This window comes from Pteropus alecto, unplaced genomic scaffold (assembly GCF_000325575.1).
Source record: "Pteropus alecto unplaced genomic scaffold, ASM32557v1 scaffold11, whole genome shotgun sequence".
Taxonomy (NCBI): domain Eukaryota; kingdom Metazoa; phylum Chordata; class Mammalia; order Chiroptera; family Pteropodidae; genus Pteropus; species Pteropus alecto.
This window is the reverse complement of record NW_006431956.1, coordinates 12,774,992-12,798,501: the sequence shown is the minus strand read 5'-3', so window position 1 is coordinate 12,798,501 and position 23,510 is coordinate 12,774,992. Positions and strand designations below refer to the sequence as shown.

General features: G+C 40.7%; 1 protein-coding gene, 1 non-coding gene and 1 pseudogene across 5 annotated transcripts in view; 2 read left to right on the top strand and 1 right to left on the bottom strand.

Moving 5' to 3' along the window:
* Positions 1-6: 6 nt before the first annotated feature.
* PIP4K2A (phosphatidylinositol-5-phosphate 4-kinase type 2 alpha) overlaps positions 7-23,510 on the top strand; it is a 171,013-nt gene continuing 147,509 nt past the window's right edge. For 3 of the 4 annotated variants that reach the window (XM_025043459.1, XM_006907004.3, XM_025043460.1), the window contains exon 1: positions 7-217. In XM_025043459.1, the coding sequence (XP_024899227.1) occupies positions 74-217 (144 nt within the window). In that variant the 5' untranslated portion in view covers positions 7-73. The remainder of the gene's footprint in view (positions 218-23,510) is intronic. The other variant, XM_006907005.3, reaches the window with a different exon arrangement.
* Positions 7,843-7,958, bottom strand: LOC112475682 (annotated as a pseudogene).
* LOC112475711 lies at positions 22,252-22,370 on the top strand. The gene has a single exon (XR_003044828.1). It is a non-coding gene; the product is annotated as a 5S ribosomal RNA (ribosomal RNA).

Here is a 23,510-nt window from a genome sequence, read left to right as displayed (position 1 = left end):
TCGGGCGGGCGAGTAGAGAGGGCGGGTCCCCGGCCTCGGGAGCGCGGCGGTGGAGGGGACAGAGGCGGCGGCCATGGCGACCCCCGGCAACCTGGGGTCCTCGGTGCTGGCGAGCAAGACCAAGACCAAGAAGAAGCACTTCGTAGCGCAGAAAGTGAAGCTCTTTCGGGCCAGCGATCCGCTGCTCAGCGTCCTGATGTGGGGGGTAAACCACTCGGTAAGGGCTCGGGCTGCGGCGCGCGGTCCTTTCCTCCTCTTCTTCCTCCTCGCTCCCCTCCTCCTCCTCCTCCTGCTGCAGCTGCTGCGGGGCGGAGAGCCCGAGCCGGGGCCCCGGCCCTCCGGCTGCTCGCCCTCCGGGGCTGCCCGCCCGCCGCGGCGCCTGTGTCCCCCGTCCCTGGCGCACGCCTGCCCCTCCGGGCCACTTGGACCCCCTTTGGACCTAGGTCCGGAATCAGGACGACAGGTCCCATCTGCATGGGAGCCCTGCGGCCGGTACCAGTGTCGCCCCCCGTCCGTCCGTCCATCGGTCGATCTGTGCCCGCAGCCTGGGAACTGGGAAGTTTTTGCGGGCACGGCGCGCCGGGGCTGTGAGCCTCAGCGGGGGCGGCTGGGATCAGAGACCCGGCGATCGCTCCCTTCTGCTGGGTGCGGCGGGGGCGGCTCGGTCCTTCGCCGGCCGGCAGGTGTACCTGTCCCAGGCTGGGAGCGTCCGGAGCCTCCCCGGGGGGGAATAGCGGTGAGAATACTGGAGATCGGGGAGACCTGGACCGAGGCTTTAGTGCTTAGGTCCTTTTTTCCTTTAAAGGAGATATTGTTGGACACAAGGAATGTTTTTGACAAAGCAAAAACCAGTGTAAATACGGCACTGGGGTTTAGCATCTTCCCCTGCTCCTCTTCCGCATCGCCCTGCCGCTGTGCTGGCTGGAGAGCTGCTCCGCGGGGAGGCTTCCTCCCCACACCTCCTCCCCCACCTTGGGGGCCAGGCCGAAGTCACCAACTGCGGAAGGGCGCCTTGGGGATGACCGCGGGAGGGGGTCTCGGCGGGCGCCAAGGAAGGCGGTCTTGAGTCGACTGCACCCGTTCCGGGGTTTTCTTTAAAAGGCTCAGGAGAACGCTTGGAAAGGTTAGCTTAACGCACAGCCCAGAGGTAGTGGAAGATGCGCCGCTGCGGGCTCTGCGGACTGCGGTTTGAGGGTCTGAAATAGCCTCCAGCTGATCGTACAGCGAGAAACTCCCGCATTTTTAATCTTCCTAGAATCTGGAAACATGATAGGCGCTGTTGGCTGAGCCATGAAAGTTTAAATGAGCCTGTGAATTTTGACCATGACCTTACCCACTGCAGTCAGTTAGCATGTGGGGAGAAAGTGTCAGCTTGCTTTCCATACTTTTGATTTCGATGGATGTCTGTGTGCCCTTTTCATCATAATGCAAATGACAGAAAACCATGCTGGTTTTTAAAAGAACATTCTGAATTTAATGAAGTTGTTTAAAATTATTCAAAAGCATCGTGTTTGTATTTTTCTCCCAAGCTGAGATGGGGAAAAGGCGAAACAGTATCAGGATTGATTGTGTTTGCATGGAGTGACCCTTTTTAAGGTTTAGAAGAGATCATTTCTATCAGCCTGATGCCTGATCCATTGTAGTGCATTTTAACTTCCTGACAATCCTAATTTAGTAATTAGGAATGTCAGCTTTCACAACAGCATACATTACTATACCAAAACTCTCGTAAGTTTTATTACAGTATGTAAAATGAAATGTTTTCCATGTACTAAGTCTACAATTTAGAGTTATGTCTAATTCTGTTAAGCTTTTTTATTTATGTTGTTCGTTACTTTTTTAAAAAATTAATGTCAGTTCTGTATTTGGGGGTGCTTTTATCTGCTTTGGAGTTCCGGTGTTTTGGTGAGGAGAGTGTTTATGTCTGAGGGGTTAATCTAGTAAAGTAGTGTCAACAGTATATTGCTGAAAAAGAGTGTGCTCTCTGGGAATTAGTCTGAACTCCAGTTTACTTTAGAAAATCGTGAAATGGTGCATGTTTTACTGTAACCACTTTGTTGCTACTTTGTATTTGTGAATTGCTACATTTGTTTTAGAGTTTTTTGCTAATTGGAAATACTTTGAAGCTACTTACGGCTTATATGAGTAATGTATTATTTGCAGATAGTGCATTTTGTGTTATTTTCTTTTGCTTTCAAGAAAAGTTAGCAATTCTAAGAATAGTCATCCAGAGAAGTGAAGTTTCCATAGTATGTAATGTACGTTAGGCACAAAAAAGTGCCAGCCACTGTGCAAAGATTGCTGAAAACTCCCCTCATATTTTAGTCCAGATATCTTTGAGGGCTCTGAGTTGACATAAGAAAAGTCTGTTTCATGGGCTTCTTTTTTAAAATGTCTATTTTCTTTATTATTTTTGAAAGAAAAGAAAGGAAATGTATATAAAGATGGAATCTAAGCACTTAGATGCCATGTGTTTCTGGTCGATTTCAGTTTAGCCAACAAAGTCTAACATTAGATAAATGTTTTTATATGCCCTGTGTGCACCAGAGCCCATATAGTATAATATGAGAATAACTAGGTCAACATTATTAAGAAGGAGCAAGCATAGTGTTGTATATGAATGGGAACATTTGAGAAAGCATAGTGGAAAAGGAATAGATCATTCACATCGTCTTTTCCTGCATTTCTAATGTGATCAGAATAAATGGAGAAAAAATTTGTCACGAATATAGCAATTTCATACTTTTAAAATTCATTTCTTAAGATCATTTAGAGATAACCAGACTTTAGAGTGCTGAAGGAGAACTGCATATTTATTTTATTATGTAGGCATCTTCTACGGGGATTGAGAACCTTCTTCATACAATGGTAAAATGCTCTTTGGATCAGTACTAATTCTTTCTCTAATTCTCTTGACCTTGGTTGGGCATGTTGACTAGTTTTACATTAATATTTGCATCTGTGAAGTAAGATGATTGGACTGGATAATTTCCAAGTTTTTTCTAACTTCAAGATTTGACAGTTTTTAGAGTCCACTAGATTCATAGCTTTATATTCGGTTGCACAGACCAGGAGTAGTAAAACTATATAACACAAATTGCATTTTCATTATAACCTGGCCAGTGCAGCAGCATCCAGGGAATTTTCAAGGCTATGACTAGAGGGAAGGAAGTCGCTGGCGACTGGAGAGATGTGTGAACTAAGAGTTTGTTGGCTCGATTGTCGTTGGCCTGCTTTGCAGCCTATTAAGTCAAAGTCTATTTGATTGAAATGTAAAAATTTGCAATTAAGGTAGGAATATTCAAGTCCATTGTGGTGGTAATTCTCAATAAGAATAATCCTGACTTTGTGTGGTTAATTTGATATGCTACTGCTTTCTAACTTAAAATACCCATCAATGAATGGATCACTGCCAATTTTAAGTATTTTAAGCAGAAAACATAATTGAATACATAAAAGAAAAGATGATTTAAGAAGGCAATTTTGTCTTGTTACATTTGGAATTAAACTAAAAATAATCAGGCAGTTAGCTTCTTAAAATTATATTTTAATAGTGTGAGGAGCGTGTAGAGTGATCTGAGCCAAGACTTGTTTTAAACATATTCTAAAATAATTTTATGCAGAGTGAAATGTGAGCCATTTAGAAATTATATTTTAAAAGCTATTTATCTAGAGGAAGATATTTTCTGTATGGAAAAAAATTGAAGGACATAAAACTTGTTTAAAACAAATATAGTATTTAGAAGTAGCCATTATTAATATTAAAATTTCTTGGTTGCAAGCATAGAAACACAAATGAGTTTAGGCGGACATTTCAGATATTTGGGGTGGGGGCGTGGGGGGGAGCGTGTTGGAGGTCCATCACTGAAGAAGCTGGGATTGGTAACCAAACCAAGAGAACAGGAAAAGGTCTGGGCTTCCAGAACCATTGGAACCAGGTGCTTGGGTACTGTTGGGACTTTTCTGTCCTTTATGGCTTTATTCTTACTCTTAGCTTACAGGTTTCCTGCACAGGGCAGCGAACTCATGGTTCCTGAATTTGACATTTTGTGCTTTCTGCCCCTAAAAAGGGACTTTCTTGTCTCTGATTCAGTTGTGAAAATCCCATGGAAGGATTCCAGCTGGATTGACTTCGGTCACTCATAGCCTCCCCTTGGATGGAGCACTTATACAAAAGGTGGCAGCTCCCACCCGTTGGAGTTGGGGGGAAAGCAGTTCTCAGAAGAAGGGAGGGGGTCTGGACAGGCAGGATCAGGCAGGTGTCAGTCCTAGTAGAGCTGGGGTGTTTATATTAGTGTTGTGTACTGCATTTTATGTTTTGATGAATATGTGGTTTTCTAGGTAGAGTATTATAGCTTTTGTTATATTCTTGACAAGGTCCAGGACTTAAAAATAGGTAAATGCTATAATGGAGGAATAGTGATGTCTTTTCTGTTTGTGGGTTTATATTTGGGCACTGGAAAAGCTAAAAGAACCAGGTTTAAAAATGAAATATATGACTATGAAAAATTAACTGAATAGACTACAATAAGGCAATTAAAATAATAATTAGCTAGACAGTAGATGAAATTCATTGAATGGAACCCAACTAATTGTTCATTTAAGAACTAGTGTCATACTATTTTTTCTTTCCTCTTTAGAGGACAGAAAATACCAAGCGGACATGTTCAAAGTATATTATAAGGAAAATAGTTTCATAACCTCTAAAATTTGGGGTTATATGTCCTGAGAACAGAATACATTTTCTTCTCCATTTCTTCTCAGATGACTTAGAGTGAACTTGAGTATTTAGAATGAAACTGGACCCCTTCTTAGAATAATGGTTTTGAACAAATAAACAAAAATACATAGGATATGTACTATCAAGCAATTACGATGATTTATCTTTCTACAGCAAGGTTGTCTTGCTATGCCTTTAGAAAGATTTTTAACAAGAATTGTAATAAACAAACAAAATCTACCTTAAGTTGATTATAAAATGCAGTCAACCAGAATAATTAATTCTGCCAACATACTCTTCGAAATCTAAATTTTGGAATTGAAGAGAATTGGTGGAATTTGGCAAAATGGTTTGTGATGAGATGGATTAGGTTCAAATCCTGCCTCCTTTATTTATGGGCTTTTTGAGCAGATAGATAGATAGATGATCTAGGCACTTGCACCCCAATGTACTCATTGTCAAAGTAGAGTTGATGATGCCTACCTCACAAGGTTATTTTGAGGGTTAAATAAGATCATGCATTTAAAGTCTAGCACTGTAACCAGCACATAATAAAGATTCAGTAATTAATACCTATAAATGATCAAATTGAGATGCAGTTAGGCTGGTAGCAAATTAATAAACACTAGACAAGTGCTTCTCAAAATTTAATGTGTGTATGAATCAATTGGGGACATTTTAAAAATGCAAATTCTGACTCGGGTCTGGGATGAGTCCTGAGATTCTGCATTTATCAGGCTCCCAGGTGATGTTGACACTGCTCATCCCTAAGCCACACTTTGAGTAGCAAGATAGTAGAAAGAATAATGTTAAAAACAAGGAGAAATATTCAGGATTTGTCCCCTGACTGTATGTGATGAATTCTTGGAGGAAAGATGACCACATGAGAGAGTTAGAAGAGTCAGGAGAAGGAATCGTGTGTTGGAAAAAGATAAAAACCTTTTTGATTTAGGAAGTGTTGACTTACAGGTGATGGTGAGCGGATATGGTAGTGAGAGTGCCCACCTGTAGAGTGTTAGCAGGTGGGATTAGAACTTGGCAGGGTTAGGGCAGGGATGGAGAACTGAGAATGGCCCATGCAGGATCGGTAAGCCGTGGGGGTGAATCAGATCTCTGCGGGAGAAGTTGGAACACCGGAGGCACTTGTGTTGAGAGAAGGAGTGAAGAAGAAACAGGAAGTAAGAGAAAACTCAGCGAGAAGAGGCCACCATAATAGGATGCTCTAGAGATCACAACGTTCACGGGTGTACTTTTTGAGATAGTGGTTTATGGTGTGTGTGTGTGTGTGTGTGTGCGCGCGCGCGCGTGTGTGTGTGTGCGTGTGCGCGCGCGCGCGCATGTGCGTGCAAGCTTAAAAATCTAAGAAATGAATGAGTGGAAGTAGAGGCAGCTTCTCTTTTTAGAAGGTTAGAAGTAGAAGGAAGGCAAAAGATGCTATTTTCTTTAGGAATACCTATGTATTTTCCCTCACTCCATCTTTTCCTTTCCATTTTCATCTCTAGCAACCCTAACCAGATTTATTTCCCTCCTTGTGTTACACATACCTCCTACTTATTTCCCCGTTTCTAGATCTATCCATGTGTCTGTTTTTGTCATAGACCCCTGTGACAGTCTGGTGAAGGTTTTGGACCCCTTCTTAGAATAATAGTTTTGAACAAATAAACAGAAATACATATGATACATACTACCAAGCTCACTGATTCCCTGAGCTCTATCCATAAACTTGAGGGTTTATGGAATCCAGTTAGGAGTCCTTGCAGGATTAAGGTGGGGTGAGAAACACCGGAGCACACAGTAGCCAAGAAGAACACTACATAGTAGGAATGTTGCATAGGTTGAATTAATGACGTGTGATTCAAACCCATACCCTTAACCATCGAGCTGTGCTTCCTGGGCAGGCCTGGGAGTTATTAATTTCATTGAAATCTAATCTTTTCTTTCTTTAATCTTAAAAGCTTTGACAGACTGAGTACAGTGGTCTCCCCTTATCCATGAGGGTTCCAAGACCCCAGTGTTATTTATGCATATATCCAGGGGGTGCCTGAAACTGTAGATACTACAGAGCCCTCTGTTTACTATTAAATGTATAAATTAGTCACAGTAAGAGATTAACAACAGTAACCGATAATAAAATAGAACAGTTATGACAGTATACTGTAATAAAAGTTATGTGACCGTGGTGTCCCTCTCTCTCTCTCCCTTTTTTCCCCTCAACCATCTGATAACTGAGATGGCTACTAAATGATTAACTGGCAGGTAGTGGATATGCTAGTCAAAGGGATGATTCATGTCCTGGGCGGGATGCAGCAGGAAGGTGAGTGATTGCATCACATTACTCAGAATAATGCAATTTAGAATTTACGAATTCGTTATTTCTGGAATTTTCCGTTAAATATTTTTGGACCTCTGTTGACTGCGGGTACTGATACCATGGAAAATAAAACCGTGGATAAGGGGTGACTACTGTCTTAGCTATTAATATGGAGGAAAACTGTTTGAAAACACAGTTTTTCCTTTACAGAAAGAAAACCACTGCTTATATTCAAAGCATGTAGGAAGATTTTGTGTGTGTGTGTGTGTGTGTGTGTGTGTGTGTGAAATTCATGAAAAGTGTTGTAGAGGGTTTTAAAACAGTATCCTACCTAGTGAGAAGCCTTTACATTCAGAGTAAGTCTTTATATTTTTTCACCTGTCTGCAGTGGTTCAGAGCTCAGTCTCTGATGCCACACTGGTTGGTGTGTGGCCTTGGGCAAATCATTTAGCTTCTCTTTCTCAGTTCCTTTTTTATAAAAGGAAATAATAATAGTACCTATATTGGAGGTTTGATATGTGGATTAAATAAGTTGGTAATTGTAAGATACCTACCTAAAGAGTTGCTCACACATGTTAGTAAACTGTAGCTGTTATTATTTTTTTTTTTTTAAAAAAAAAAACATTTTAAATGATAAAACATGTTAAATCAATTGTTGCATTATCCTGGTTCATAGATATAAAGTCACCATTACACTTGGCATCCTTGTGCATCTTTGAGTATTAAATTAATCATTTTAGAATTATTTGTGCTCTTGCTTGAATTTTGCATGGTTTATTTTTTATTTTTTATTTTATTTTATTATTATTTATGCCTATAGCACCTGGTCTTCCTAGGTGGTCTCCCATCCAAGTACTAACCAGGCCCAACCTTGCTTAGCTTCTGAGATCAGACATCGGGCTTGTTCAGGGTGGCATGGCCGTAGACCATGGACCGTGCGTGGCTCCACTAGGGCACGAACCCAGGACCTTCTGCGTGTAAAGCAAACATGCTAACCACTACACTATGGAATCACGTCGTTTTTTTTTTTGTTTTTTTTTTTTTAGAGAGAATTTTCATAAAAGTTTATTTGAGCCAAACTAATCCGCATCTGTTTTGTTATAATGTTTTTCTCGTACTTTTAATGCTCCACTAGTGTTCGGGTTGTTTGAGGTGCCAAAAATTTCATTCATATTTATTAGTTGCAAGTTATGTCAGCTATTAATTTGTTATTTTACTTTTTTTTTTCCTAATGTAAGAGACCTTCTGCAAGATGTTTGGGATGCAAAATGACTATATTGTGGACCCAGCCCTCATATTGCTTATAAGTGCAGGGGAAACAGACATACATACATATATATATAAATAAATAACTAGAGTATCGGGAATGATGAGAGTATTAAATAGGGTGGTCAGAGTATAAACCTCATGAAGACATTCGAGTAAGGAGATAATGGGATGAATGGGTTGGACGTGAGGATGTCTGGGGGGGAAGCACGTTTGAAGCAGAAGGAATAGCTCGTGCGAAGGCTCTGAGGCCGGGCCTGGCTTCATATGTTAAGGAAGCCCGTGTGGCTGGAGCAGAACGAGAAAGGGGCAGAGTGATGGGAGATGCAGGTGGGGGCCAGATCACCATCACTTCTGCCAGGACTCTTGGAGAAGGGTTCAGGAGGAGCTGACATTGATAGGGCCTTAAAGATGGAGTAGAATCTCCCAGTTGGAGAAGGCAAGGAAAGGCATATATGGCCAAGGGGACCACACTGGCAGAAGTAAGAAGAATGAGCAGAGAGAATGGTGAGTGATCTGGTATGGCCACTCACTCAAAGTGTAACCCACAAAACAGTGGCACCAGCTGTCTGTCACCCACGAGTCTGTCAGAGCTGCGGAATTATGGGCCCCTCTGCACATCTTCTCTATAGAATGTTCATGTTATCAAGACAGGTGATTTGTAAGCACGTGCCAGTTTAATGAGCACTGGTGAGAGTAAATCTTTGGTTTCAAACCCTGGGGTTCCTTGGAGATGCCTCGGAGGCTAGTGGGGAGGGGCGGAGCTGGTGGGGGCACCGAGCCCCTACCTCATCGTCATCCAGACCAGACCGGCTCTTTTTGTCCCCCTGATCCCTCTTCTCCCTGAATACATACTGCATATATTCAGGGGGAGATACTTACAGGGACAAAAAGCTTCTGCAGCTGAGAAAATTGAAAATTACAGCGGTAAATGGTGGGAATGTTAGTTTGAGACTAGACTCGAAAGGGCTGAGAAGCTGATGTTTGCCAGAGAAAACCTTAACAGTTCCGACAAGGGCCACTTCGAAATGTGCTGTAACCCTCAAGTGGTACTCAACCCTGAAATTTTACTGTCCCCCTTAGCGTGGTCTCTGCTCTTTGAAACTATCTCTTACCTTTTCCTCTCCATAAACTCCTCCCTAGCTGTTTGTTCCTTTGCCCTCCTCCCAGCTGCTGATCTTTAGAGCTTTAGAAAACAGGGAGCAAACAGAAGTCGTCAACTTTTTCTCTTCCTACCACCCCATCTGCTGACTTTGGGATAGCTGACTCTATCAGCCTACAAACAGGCCGGAGGGCTACACTGTCTGGTTTGGGCTATTTCAGTTTCATATAATTAAAATCAAATCTTAAGATTTGGTCTCGTCTCGAGGGCTCAGTAGCTGCTCGTGGGTGCTGGCCGCTCTATCAGACGGTGGATATAGACTGTTCCCATCTCTGCAGCACTTACTCTTGGACAGCGCTCGCTCCCGTCTCGAAAACAAAATAAACAGCCACGACCACAAAAAAACTCGCCTTTGACGACACGTCTCTCACTGTCCACTCTGTCGTCCACTCTGTTTTCTCTGTTCCTTTTTGTAGCAAACGTCGGGAAGCCTTGTGTCAAGCTGTCGCCTCTTACTGCCTATTAGCTGCTGACCCTCCTTCCCCAGCCGCTCTCCCCGTCTTCGTCCCGTCGAGCTTCCGTCCCCGCCTGCTCGTCAGCGTCATCCGCGATGTTCATGTTTTCCAATCCGGGGGTTGCCTCGTTTTTTGTTTTTCCTGTTTTCCTTCTGCCTCACCAGCCGCTCCTCTCTTAGGGGCCTCATCAAGTTCCTCCTCTTTATCTGTTCTCAAAATGTCGAATGCCCCGGGACTCTGCCCAGGGTCTTCTTCTGTCACACATGTATTTATTTTATCTACCTGGCCTTATTTAGTCTCATGGCTTCTGATAACATTTCTTGCTGATGACCGAGACCTTTCCAGTCTTCAGCTCTGACTTCCCTGCCAGGCTCGGTATTCAGTTTCTCAGTCGCATCTCTTCCCTTGAATACCTAGCAGGCGTCTCAGGTGTGTCCCAAACAGGGCTCTTGATTTCCTCCCCCGACCCCAGCTCCTGTCAATTCCTAAACCAGTTTCCTTTCCCGTCTCAGTGAGTGGATCACCATCTACCCAGGTGCTCAAGCCAAAAACCTAGGAACCCACCTCGATTCCTTCCGCTTTCATCGGCACTTCCGTTTTCCAGTCCCGAATCTTCACATTTCTCTCCTCCCATTTAAGTTCTCTTTCTCCAGAACACCGTAGCAGTCACCCCGTATTCACCTTCGCCCCCGTTTCGGTCCAGATCCTTTACAGTGGTGGCAGAATCATCTTTCCGAAATGTCAATGGTATCACGTCGCTTCTTCAGCGAGGCTGCCCGCTCCGCTGCGGATAAAACCATGATGCGTCCCGCGTGTGGCTTGCAAGGTCTTACTGGCCTGGCCGCTGCTTCCCTCTTTGCCCTCGGCCCTACCACTGTCTTCATCACTTCTTCCTTCCAGCTGCTCTGGTCTTTTTCTGTTCCTTAAACGGGCCAAGCTCAGAGCAGCCGCAGGGCTTCTGCATCTATTTTCCTGTCTGCGTGGCTCGCCCCTGCTTGTCATTTGAGTCCGTCAGCTGAAAGGGTCGCCTTTTGCGGCCTCTCTCACCTCCTCATCTGAAGGAGCCCCCCCACTCTCCTCTTCCGCTTGTGGTATCTCTGTGACCCTTAACACTCGGAAACTGAGTTGTTGACGTGTTTATTATTTACCTCCCCAGCTAGGATGTCGAGTTCCACAGAAGCTGAGACTGTCTCTTGTTTACTGCCTACTCCCTGCGCTAGAACAGTGCTTGTGTGTAGTGGGCGCCCAATACGTATCATTGAATGAATGGGGGGAGCTGGGATTCTGTAAACTGTAGGCCATTAGTGCTCAACTGGTGGACTGAGCCCTTTCACATTAAATTTTCATCACTGTGTGAAGTGCACCTCTGTGAAGATTGAGCAGAGTATATAAGAGCATTTTGCGGAGCAGGCTGTGCAGTGCATTAGCGTGGGGGAAACCTTGCTGCGAGCCGGTGATAAGAGGTGTGGGGTAGCCACGAGCTGACGTCAGAGACAGAGAAGGAGTGATGTTTACAGCAACGCTCAGGCCTTTGCCTGTGAACATAGCAGAGAAGGGTCAGAAAGGAAACAGCTCATCATAGAAAGTCACCGAGTGAATCGTGAGAAGACTATGAATGCATTTCTAAACAATCTGAGACATTATTATACGAAAGAGTGCACTGCAGTGTTATTTCCGATTTATTCCACATAGTTCGGATCTTTTAGTGGCTTCAGTTATGCTTCTACCAATTCCAGTATTCAGAAGTGTGCCAGAAGTTTAAGACTTGTTCAACGTTGTAAGAATAGCATTAATCCCAATTTTCGAAAGCTCTTTCTACTGTGTTATATCTCTGCTGGTTCTTATTCATGGGGCCTCGTTTCCATACTTACCTGGTTATTTTTGGCTGAGAGCTGTTCATCTCCCTGGACAATTATTTGGGGAGGATTCTTTGAGTCTTAGGGTGAGAGTGTGTCCTCTAGAGAGGACTGTTTGTTGTCTCCAGGTGGCGAGGGCTGCTACAGACCAAGCCCATTTTAAACTAAACTTACAGCTTGGAATTTTTTGGACCTCCCAGTGATATGAATTTGGGCTGCAGTTCCTCTGGGGTGGAATGGTTTATATTTGGTTCGCCCTTACCCTGAGGGCGTGTGATCCTTATGGATCCCAGCCTTACGGAGAAACAGTTTCTTATTAAAGGCCTGTGACATTTTTCAGAGAACTGCCAAACCTTTGTTCAGGTGCCATTATGCTCCCATCTTCCATTTTTTTGATTTCATCGATTTCCCTTTTGCACGTTTTTCTGTCAAAATTATTTTATCCTTCTGACTTGGTTATTTAGGATTAGAATCATAGCCGCAAGTTGCGACACCCTAACATTCAGAGCTTAGCATTATTTGTAATTGTAATAAACATGCTTTTCTTTTGTTTCCCCTGGATTTTGAGGAAGGTGTTTCATATTAATCAACCCAAGTATGACCTGTGGCATGGCACACCACATAACCTGAACAAAGGCGCCTGGGTGGGGGCTGGCTGAAATCAGTATTGCCACCTGCATGCCGTGGCAAGGGCCGCACTAACTAGAGACAGGAGCTCTTTTTGCCATTTGCCTGCACAGAGGAAAGGAAGCTCATTTTCAGGTGTGCACAGAGGTGCCCTCTGTGCTAGCAGCTGCCCTGCTTTGCTTTGCTTGGGTCAGGCATCCAGAATTTCTCATGTCAAATTCCTAAGTGTTGATATCTTTGAGGAAGCTTTCAGGTGGTGTTCAGGCTGGACTAAAGAAAATGTGGGGTTTATAATGTTCCTTACAGATGTTAATCTGCCGTAGAAAATGCATAGTGATGTGCTCTCTTCTGCTGCATGCGTGTTTCTGTAATGGAAATTAGTTTGCACGAGATCGGTAGATAGGGAACGATGGCACATGATGCCGAAGTTGGTGCAGACAGGATTTTCTTTGAACGTGTCACTAGCGCATCCAGGTAGCAGCAGCTGGATGTAAAAGACACAACACAGTCGAAGACAGTAGATCAAGTAGGACAACAGAACTTATTTACTCATCTTTTTTGTTCCTCTTGACTCAGATGGCCAAGTATTTGGTCTTGGAAGCACTTATGTTATGGTCTCTCCAATCTTTGTACATTTGGTCCTAGTCTGTATAACTTGGGAGCTCAGTCCTTCCTCACAGTCTTTCCATTGAGTGATCTTCACAACTGTAGTTTTAAAGATAAAGTCCATTCTATATTTATTAAGAATTAAACAGTTTTGAAAACTATGTATATTTTTAGCACTTTTTGAGGGTTCCATTGGTTTTGAGTGGTCTGCCTAAGATCTATTTTTAGTGTATACACAGGACTCAGTTTTTCAGGAACACATACATTGCATTATAAATAGAAACATTTGTATTTACAATTTATTTGCACAACTATACGCCCAGGCTGGAATCTTTCCACTCCCCCCAAAATACACAAGCACTGTCATCATTATTTTATTTCCAGGGATAATCATATATAAATGTGATAGAAGCCTTGCTGACTGAGTCTTCTATAGTCCGAAAAAAAATTTGCAGATACTGATCTAAACAAGCAGAAACTTAATTTCTTTCTGGGCTCTCTTGAATTTCCCGAGTAATCCTCCTCCTGCCTGGCCACGTTGCCCTCCCTCTCTCTCACACTCCCAGGTGTCGAGTGTGCTCATTTATCTTTCACAAGCCTGTCTGCCCTGACTCCTTAAGATCCCATGCTCCCAAATTACCTGTCTCACTGTGCTACTTATCAGCGTTACCTTTTTGAACATTTGCTCTAGCATTCTCCTGTACCCAGAAACCTGAGAAGGAACTTCCTTTATGGCTGACTCGTCCCTCGTAGAACCCAACTTGGAATATGTCTCCCTGTAGAAACAAACAGCCAACTTACAAATGAACGTTTGGAACACAATCTATTCATAAATTAGACTCTTCATGCATGCAGATGAAGAGTTCAAATGCTTTGGCATAGAAAGAACTGTTCAGAAACAATTATGATAAGCCCATAAGGCACTTGGTTGTTTTTTATTTTTTATTATTATTTTTTTTTATTTTTGGAGTATTGAGCCAAGGTAGGAGGACAGGAGCAAATTTAAAAGACATTTTAATGAAAAAAGTAGGTTAGGAGAAGCTGGTATATCTCTTTGTTTTACTCACTGTTCTCTTGCGGTTTTGGCATCAGATATTCACAAATTTAAAATATGCCAGTCAAAATTGGATCCAATAAATAGCCCACAGTGAATATTTTTATTCCATTATATGAAACTTCCTATGTTTATTTAGATGAACTAGAAACATTTATAGTTTCAACAGAAATTTAAGTTCTAATAAGTACAGAGGACAGACATGTATATGGGTATATATATTATGTGTGTGTATATGTATAATATATAGATGGTAAAATATGTGTGGAAAACTTGAAAAATATTGACAAATATAGTGAAGAATTACCATAATTATCCTGTCCAGGGGTGTATATCTTTCCAGTATCTTCTTTTGAGTCTCTTTAAGATTATACTGTCTGTATATTTCCTCATATCATTATGTATTCTTCAAAATGATAATTTTTAATGACTTCCTGATAGTCTAATGAAGTTTTAATAGTCTCTATATTGTTTGCAGTTTTGTTTGTTTGTTTGTTTGCTATCGTAAATAATGCTTCTCTCAACATCTCCCCATATAAAACTTTTTCTTATTTCAGATGATTTCCTTAGAACAGATTCCCTTTTTGGGGAAGTACTTGATCGGAAGGTACAGATGTGTTACGGCTCTTAGCGCATGTTGCCAGGTTGATCCCAAAGAGCTGTACCAGGTTACAACCCCGGCCCTGTGGCTGAGCGTTCTTTTCCACATCTGCTTTTGTATTTATTCCTGAGTTGAACAGTGAAGATAGGAATAAATAAGATATGTTTTTCTTTACATATTTTTTTAGAGTATGGAATTTTTGTCAATTCAACAAAAGAGGTGCACACTGGGCAGTGAGAGGGTGTTGAGTCTGGGTGATGGAGGGACAGGCGCCATACAGGCGTCCAAGTCGTCTGACTGGCCCACTTCCCACAATTTCATTCTTCCTTCTGCTTCAAAATCCTCAGATTCTCGGAAACATAACACTTGGTAATTTTCTCCCTCCCTCCCTCCCTCCCTTCCTCCCTTCCTTCCTTCCCTGCTTCCGTCCTGAAAGACCAAATATCTGCTTTCCTACAAGTCCAGAGTCTGGAAACCAGGGTTGAGATGGAGTAGGGCATTGGTGGTGTGGACCAGTAGAAGTTGGTGATTTGTCAGCATAGAGTGTACTTGGACTTCAGAACCAGTTCTGTGTCCACTGTTTATGGCTGACTCACCTCCACTGGCCATACCCTAACTTAGATTACACCCGACCCAGTGGCATTTACTGGCAGGCCAAATTCTTCAAATAGAAATGTACTAGTGAGGAATGTACAGTTGGTTATCCAGTCTTACCACTTCACAGTAGACTTGACCTATGGATGACTCCGATGAAACTGTTCAGAAAACGTAACGTGACATCCGCCAGAGTCCATTGTTGAGAATCTATGTGTTCGCTTTTTAAAGGTTGAATGTCGTCACCCCTCTGTAGTCCTCTCATTGGCTTGGAGCTTGATTCTATGAGCTGTCCACTCTGCTCTGCATTTTCTGATGTAAATATGTCAGTCACCTGTGCTGACTTTATAAACATTCTGCAGCCTGGCAGGGTCAGGTAGTAGGGGAGGTTAAAGTTTTGCCAGGTACCTGTGAGTGACTGGCTCCTTTTTTTATTTGGATAACTAGTATTCAGAAAGAAGAAAGCAATGTAATTTTTACTTTCATACAGTAATGAAAATATTACTTTCATAATATATTTCATTATAGGATGAAATATTTAAATATTAAAACATTCCCTACTCTAATATTTAACTGTTTTATGTAACATAAAAAGTAACGTTTCTCGTGCTGAAGAAAAAACTCCTGAGAATATTGAATAAAATTGCAAGAACAAAGGTGGGTCTCTCTTAGAAAGAGAAGATCGTGCGTATAAACCCAAGCCATCCAGACAAACTGTTATTTCCACTTTATGTGGATGTGTTTTATTGTGACAGTGGTAACTACAGTTGCCAATTTTCAAGAGGCCTAAATTACTATTTGAGATGGATGCAGGCTTTGAAATTAGCCTGTGGATAATACATTTCTTTTAAAATTGAAGCTTAATTGATTTTTATTTTTTAAAGCTTGAATTAAGTAGAAAATTAAGGGCCTTTTATAAAAGATGGTAATATATATTTAACTTGGATGATGACCTAATAGAGAATTATTCCTATCCTATTATTATTTTACAATATTAAGTGTTTGACACAAAAAGCAGAAAATAATCTATCTTGTTAACGATATCTCTTTAATTCATGTTTTATAAGTCACAGATCATTCAGAATGGATTTGGGGAACTGTGTTGAGTGAGAACATAGCCAGTGTGACTTTTCAGCATTAATAAACTATATGTAACTTTTTCATCAATTTCAAAAATTTTTAGAATTTTGAATAGAAATCTCTTTTTAAGAAAGTACAATGTTTCCTTTATGTGAAAAATTTCTGCAAGAGTTCAAAAAAAAGCTCTAGAACAGAGTAATATTTTGAATGGAATTAGTTGTTTTTCATTTGACCAACTATTTCAGCACAAATTTGTTCTCATTTCTGAATCTCCAAAACAAGAGACCATTTGAGAATTCATTTTAGTTTAGTTATTTATAAGAAGAAAAGACTTGTTCTGATGGCATGCGGAATAGTCCTAAATACTGAGTTAAGCTATAAACATTTACCTACAAATATGGAATATACCAACCGAGAGAGACCCTTTTCTCTTGTGTTTCCTTAAAAAAACAAAAACCCAAGCACAGATCTTTTATAATAATAAATGTCCTTTAGTGTAATATTTGGGCTAAGTAAAATTTGATGGATCTGTATATTGAAATACTTTGTAGCCATGAACCATGTTTATGAAGTCAGTAGACTAATGGGGAGAAGTGACTGATATGTTGAGTGAGGACGTGGCCAGTGTGTTTTTAATCCCTCTCCCTCCTCAGATGATTTTCCAGTTTCTACTTATATTTTTTAAATAGTTTGATTTTTAAAAAATATTGAGCATGCAGTATACTTTTATAATTAGGAAAATGAGAAATGTTCTTAGGTGTCATGGGTGGGAAGAAATCTTTTACTTGTTGAATTTCATGAGGCAGAAATAACTTGTAAATTTCTATTTATGAGCTAGATACACTTGCTAGATGTAAGGGATATTTTTCTTTGAGTAGCCATTCCAGGAAATCCCCTGATTAAAAGGCATTATTGATTGTTTTGGGAGCAATGATTAAGTAATAAATGATTCTAAAAGTTGTTAATTTGGGGGAGCTTGGGAAAAACAAAGATGCAGTTACCACTGATTTACCTGTAGGTGTTCAAGTTTTTATCGAATGTGGGCCTTCAATACATGAATTTTTATTTATACGTTTTGTGTGTGTACTACTGTATTATTTGTTTGATAATACACAGAAGTTTTTAAAGGATGCATTCAAGATAAAATAAATATATTAACAGCTAATAACTTGCTCTCATTAAAAATTATCATTAATATGTTGTGTTTGTTTTCTTTTAATGAGGCTATGTGGATGAATTTGTGTCATCTTTAAAAAAAGTCTTGGCGAACAGTGCAGTAAATCAATTTGAAAGTCTGGTACTACATTTAATTTATTTTGCTATTTGGTTTTAAATTTCAAAATAGTTAAAAATTTTTTTTTTTTTTTACTTCACAGATATATTGATGCAAAATACTAAAGTACATTATTGACTAAATTTATTAACTAGCAATTCCTATTTTCAAAACATCTATCAATTATACGAAAGTTTTGGTTCAGATTTGTCTGGTAAATTTCTATGTTCCCTGATAACATTAAGTTCTTAGAAAATGTGTAGCAGTTTATATTAATAAGGATGAGAAGTTTAAAATAAAAAACTCTTTACACTCATTGAAAATTTTTAAATAGATTAGAAAAGTATTTCTAAGTTCTCATTACTGACAGCCACTTGTACAAATTGTATATATGTAAAGAAAAATGTGTTAATTGTCCTTCAGACAGTTCTTCTGTGCATTTTGTATGAGATAACTGTAACATATCTATATGGTATAAAATATTTTTTGTGGTCACTCCCCACCTCATTATTTAAAGGTTTTGTTTTTTTACACCACATAGATGACATTCTACTGTAAATAAACTGAACGCATGACAGAGAGACCATCTAACATGTGAGACAAATGAGGGTGCTAGTGTTGATAAAAGCTGCATTTCTTACCTTTTAAGGTAAAAATAACTATGAATGATGTTCTCGTAGTTTCTTCTTGCTCCTATAGGTTGGATTGTCTTGCTTCCTCCTCCCCCATACATACCCCCTAGGAGATTCACAAGTAGTATGTGAATGAAGGAGTAACTCCAGACTTAAAAGCTTTTACATTTCTTAGATTCCATCTCAAAAATCATAAAATGTTAGAACCAGATGGTACTTGTACGTTTCCCCCCTAATAATCCTTTTTTTTTTAATAGATGAGAAAACAGGCACAGAGATATAAAGACGGCACTCAGAGGTAGTCAGGACCAGAATCCCATTTCCCTCTCAGCCTGGGCTCTTCGTCTGTCTGCAGTTCATCTCTGAACAGTGTGTAGATGAACAGCTCCCCAGATGCAAACTAGTACAGATCTGCTGATAACCGACTTCCTAAAGACCAATTTCCTTCTCAAATCTCTCTGCTCTGTTCTTTTGGTCCCAGCATATGGCCTTGAAGAATCATCTTTCTTTTTGTTTCTTTCCTTTTTATCATAGACACATGGCTGCTTCTACATGTTATTGAAACATGAAGGATACTCATAGAGTGTCATTTCTTGAGACGTAGCCTTCTAAGTGAATCAAGATGTGGTGTAGAATCACTGTTGGACTCTTTTTAATGATGAAGGTGAAATCTTTATAATGTGTCTTCTCTCCAGTAGCCTTGGAGACTTTTAACAACGAAAAGTGAAATTAAGCAAAAAGGGTAAAAATATCAAGTTGTAAAAAAGGAGAGGGAAATATAAATTTACTATGAAATTCTGTACAGTCCTAGTTAAGGACTCTATAATATTTGCATTTGAAACTTAGGTCTGGCTTTCTTAGCACCCGTGGCAGAGCTGTGATGTAACTGTCCTCGTCCCATGAGAGGACAAGTGCTAGTTTATTTTCACTCCCTGGTTCTGAGGGACATTTGCTGTGAAGGAGATTAAATTACCAAATGAATGACCCCAGTAGACTAAAACAAGATTGAAATGAAATTATTGGATACGCGTAACTATTTATTGTTGAGTTCTATAGAAGCCAAGGGCAAAATGTGACACAGGAGTGAGGACTGAGAATAATATAGCCCAAATGTATGGCCTTCTCCTAACCTGGCTTTATACTGAGATAAAGCTTGAAGAAATGATTGCTTCAAGAATCCATTTTCCCATCAGGCTTGGTGAAAAACTGAGGTCGTTATTGAGCGCGGGAAGGACATATTTCCTGCATCGTTGACTGAAAGAAGATTCATACACTGTAGGTACCTTGGTGTGTAGGTAGCAAAGACTTTTTAATAAGGAACATGAACTCGACTTGTGGGTGCGTCATAAGGAAGGGCCATCTCTGTCAAGGGGAATTCACAGGCAGGACCTGGGTATGTCCCAGAGGTGTTCCACAATAATACACAGTGGAAGCCCCTAGATTCTGAGCTATTTAATAGGGAAGACGATGTTTAGGATAAGAGATAGCAAGTATCTACCCTTGTTAGAAGAGTCTAAATACAGCTTCCATAATCTATTTACAAGCACTTCCTACTCTATATTGTTCTTCAGATAATCTGTATAGGTTTCAGACTACCTTCTGTTGTTCGGGACACTGACAGGTATCCAGTATGTGGTCTGGTTGGACAGTGACAAGGAATTTAGAGTCTTGACTCTAGTTCTGAGGTGCTTTCAACAGCTCTATTTAGTAATTATTAAATGTGTTAGTAAGCTCATATTTGAGAAGTCAGCATCGAGATGCTTTGAAGTGAGTTCTTGAAAGTCACTTACCTAAGCCATGTGGGTTACGCATTTGCTGGGAACAGGTTTTCTCTTTCTATCAGGGGTTTACAACTGAAAACAGGAAATGACAGGCAATGCAGCAGTAACGGACGAGCCACTCCATCCTATTGAATCAGATCAGGCATACAGAAATCTTGAACGATTTTAAGTGTTAAAGTATTTTTGTTTTACACGGTGTAAGGATTTATGTTGTATGATAAAAAGGAGTAAAAAATTTTAAAACTCAGTAACCACAAAGTTTTATAAGTACTTCTGCAGGGAAAAAAAAGCACAGCACTCTGTTCTTGTATGACAGTACATATACGAAGAAATATGCTGGGATGGAAATACATAATCCTGAGAGGAGGAGAAGGAACGGGAGGATAAGAACACATCTGGAGCGTCATCATGTAAAGATGCGAATAAAAAAGTGGTGATACTCTGGGCTTTTTCACTTACAAAGTCCTAGGAGACAGTGCAGGTCCTCAGGAGGTGAGATGACAAGGACAAAGCCTGACGAAGCAAGATGGAGGGAAAGTTGGCGGGGTGAAGAGTTCTGGGCTCAGCTGAATCACAGCCGCCATTCTGAGTACTACTAGAGTAAGTGCTGCGGGCACCGTGTGCAGTCGCTGCGTCTGCCACAGATGCCACAGTGTCGTTTGCGCCTCCGGCATTCTTCAGGCTTTACCTAAACCATTCGAGTTTCTTATTTGTAAGAATGGAGATACCACCACCTCTCCTTCCTCCTTCGGGGTGTTACATGGGGACCAATAAAGTGATTTGTGCTTGAGGGTAAGGATGTCTGCACCCTTTAGTCTAGCATGGAGCAAGTGCCAGGAGAATGTGGGCGCGGGGTCTGGACATGTTGGCTCAGGAGCCCTACAGCCAATATATAGCCCACTGCTCTTCTGTTTGCATTAAATCTCTGTGTTAAATTTTTCGTGTTCAAAGGAAATATACACACACACACACTTTTTTTTGTTGTTTTTTGTTTTTTTGTTGTTTTTTACAGCCAAGGCAGCATTGGATAAGAAAATAAAATAAAATAAAAAAAAGGATTGCCTTGGAGCCAGACAGAAATTCTAGCCTTTCTGTTTGCCTTGGACAAGTTGCTTCTCCTTTGAATCTCGGTTTTTCTTCTCTGTAAAATGGGTGGATATTTATTGTCACGTTAATGAAGACAAATGAGATAAGGAATAGAAAAGAATCTGGCAGTGTTCACAGTTGTAGTGTACGAAGTGAATGTTAGTTTTTTTCCTTCTTCATATTTGTGCTCTTTGAAGAAAAAGTCTCTTGAAAGAGGAGATACTTTCGTTTTGTATCATTCTTCCACAGGGGAGAAGTGAAAAGCTTTCAAACTTTTATTTAAAATCTTCCAATTCATTAAGATGGCAAATAATATTAAAGAAACCAGTGGAGCTGAACAATTTTCAAGGAGAGAGAACCTAATGATTTAAATATGGCCTGATGCTGTATTGAAGACTTAATGAGGGGCAGTCAGCGCAGTGCCAAGAGTTCAGACTCAGGATCCAGGCGGCTAGGTTCAGATCCTGGCCTCACTGGTTTTTAGCTGTGTGATCTTAGGAAAGTTAATTGACCTCTCTGTGCCTCTATTTCTTCATTTGTACAATGGAGATAGTATGAGCACCTAGGCTGTGTCCCCTCCCAATAGGTATGGTAACAAGTTGGTTAATAACATTTCACTATTTTAAATTTGAAAATGAATACAGTTCATACTTTATCAGAGATAAGGAAAGGACCCACCAAAATAAAAATAATTTGAAACAGTTTTTAAGAAGAAAACTTTCTGAATACATTAAGAAAGCAATATGAGTGGAAAAATTTGAAATTAACAAAATAACCCAAAATAGTTAAAACACAGTATCAGTAAACAGCAGGTTTCTATACAGACTTTAAGTGAAAGATAATATCTAATGAACCTGTACACAGCCTCGGATATCCAGCACAAAGAACTAACTACCTTATAGAATTTACTGATATGCTTCTGCAGTAGTAGAGATGGCAAATGGTGGGAAAACTACAGTTTCTAAAAGCTTGAAAGGTTTTACCCATAAAAGACATTCCTATTCCCATTATGTTCCTTACACATATGCACATCCGGAACCAAGAGCAAAAGATCTGGGCTCGTTCAATTTATCACATGTCTCAAAATACTCCACTGGAACCAGGAATTAAAGTTAAGAAAGGAGTTCCTTAAAGATTTTTTTTTGTCATCTATGGCCATGCCACCCTGAACGTGCCTGATCCCGTCTGATCTTGGAAGCTAAGCAGGGTTGGGCCTGGTTAGTACTTGGGTGGGAGACCACCTAGGAAGACCAGGTGCTGCAGACATATATATTAAAAAAAAAGAAGATTTGTTTGTTTGTCTTTAACTTTAAAGACACTGACTGACCATCTTTTTCTTCTTTCTTGGCAGGGTTTTCTTCTAAGAGGTTTCACAAAACTGGGTTCATTGGACCCCTTCGGGGGCATCTGGGGCCAGTCCCACCCTTGAGCTCCCAGACCTTCCTGTCCTCCCCACCCCTCCCCTCCAGGCTGCCCAACTCAAGCAGCTGTGGTTCTCAGGCTTGTTAACACACTCTGAGCTGACTCTTGAGCATTCCGTTAACAAAGGCCCTAACATTTCAAAATATTAACAAACCGGTCTGCAGTGCCACTAATTCCTTAGAGGAAACAGATACATGCGTCTCTCTGTGCACAAACACTAAAGGAATAGGTGGCTTCAATTTGGAAGTGTCAACAATGCAGGAAGGTATTGCCTTGGAGAAAGTGGAGCCCAACGAGGGCAACCAACCAAGCAGAGCCACTGCCAGTGACGGTGTTGCTAGGACACCCTGCAGTATCTTCACTGACTGCTCAAGACTTTCTTTAGCAATGCTTTCATGTCAAAAAAGTCAGACCACTCCAAGTATAGCACTGAACAAGCCCCGAGTTGGCTTATTCCTTTTTTCAAACACTTGAGCACTGCAGAAAGAAAAAAAAAGTCTTGTAATTGCTGACCACAAGAAAATACTTTATTCTAATTAAGTGTTTCTTTAAACTTGCATTCATCTTGACCTATTAGCATTACATCAACAGCAGCAGTAGAATCATAACGATAATATAATGAATAGCAATTAACAGTGGCAGGCACTGTCCTAGAAGTTACCATACTCTTCTTTATTCATAGACTGAAACAGAAGAGCTTGCTTGCTTCAATTATTGATTGTCTCTCAATCTAGAAAAATGGACAGGAGAAAAGCAGTCTTTTTGACACCTACGAATAACACTTTTTAGTTCTCTGAAAGGAACCCAGGTATTCAAGAGTCCTTTTCCTCATTGGTGGGGTTTAATTAGGATATAATATGTAGAAACAATTGGGAGATTAGATTTCCTTCAGTAGTTAAGAACAACTGTCTAGGAGTTCAAATTGTCCGAGGATGCAGTCAGCTAGCTGCCTTTGGGAATAATGAGTTTCCTGTTCCTGAAATC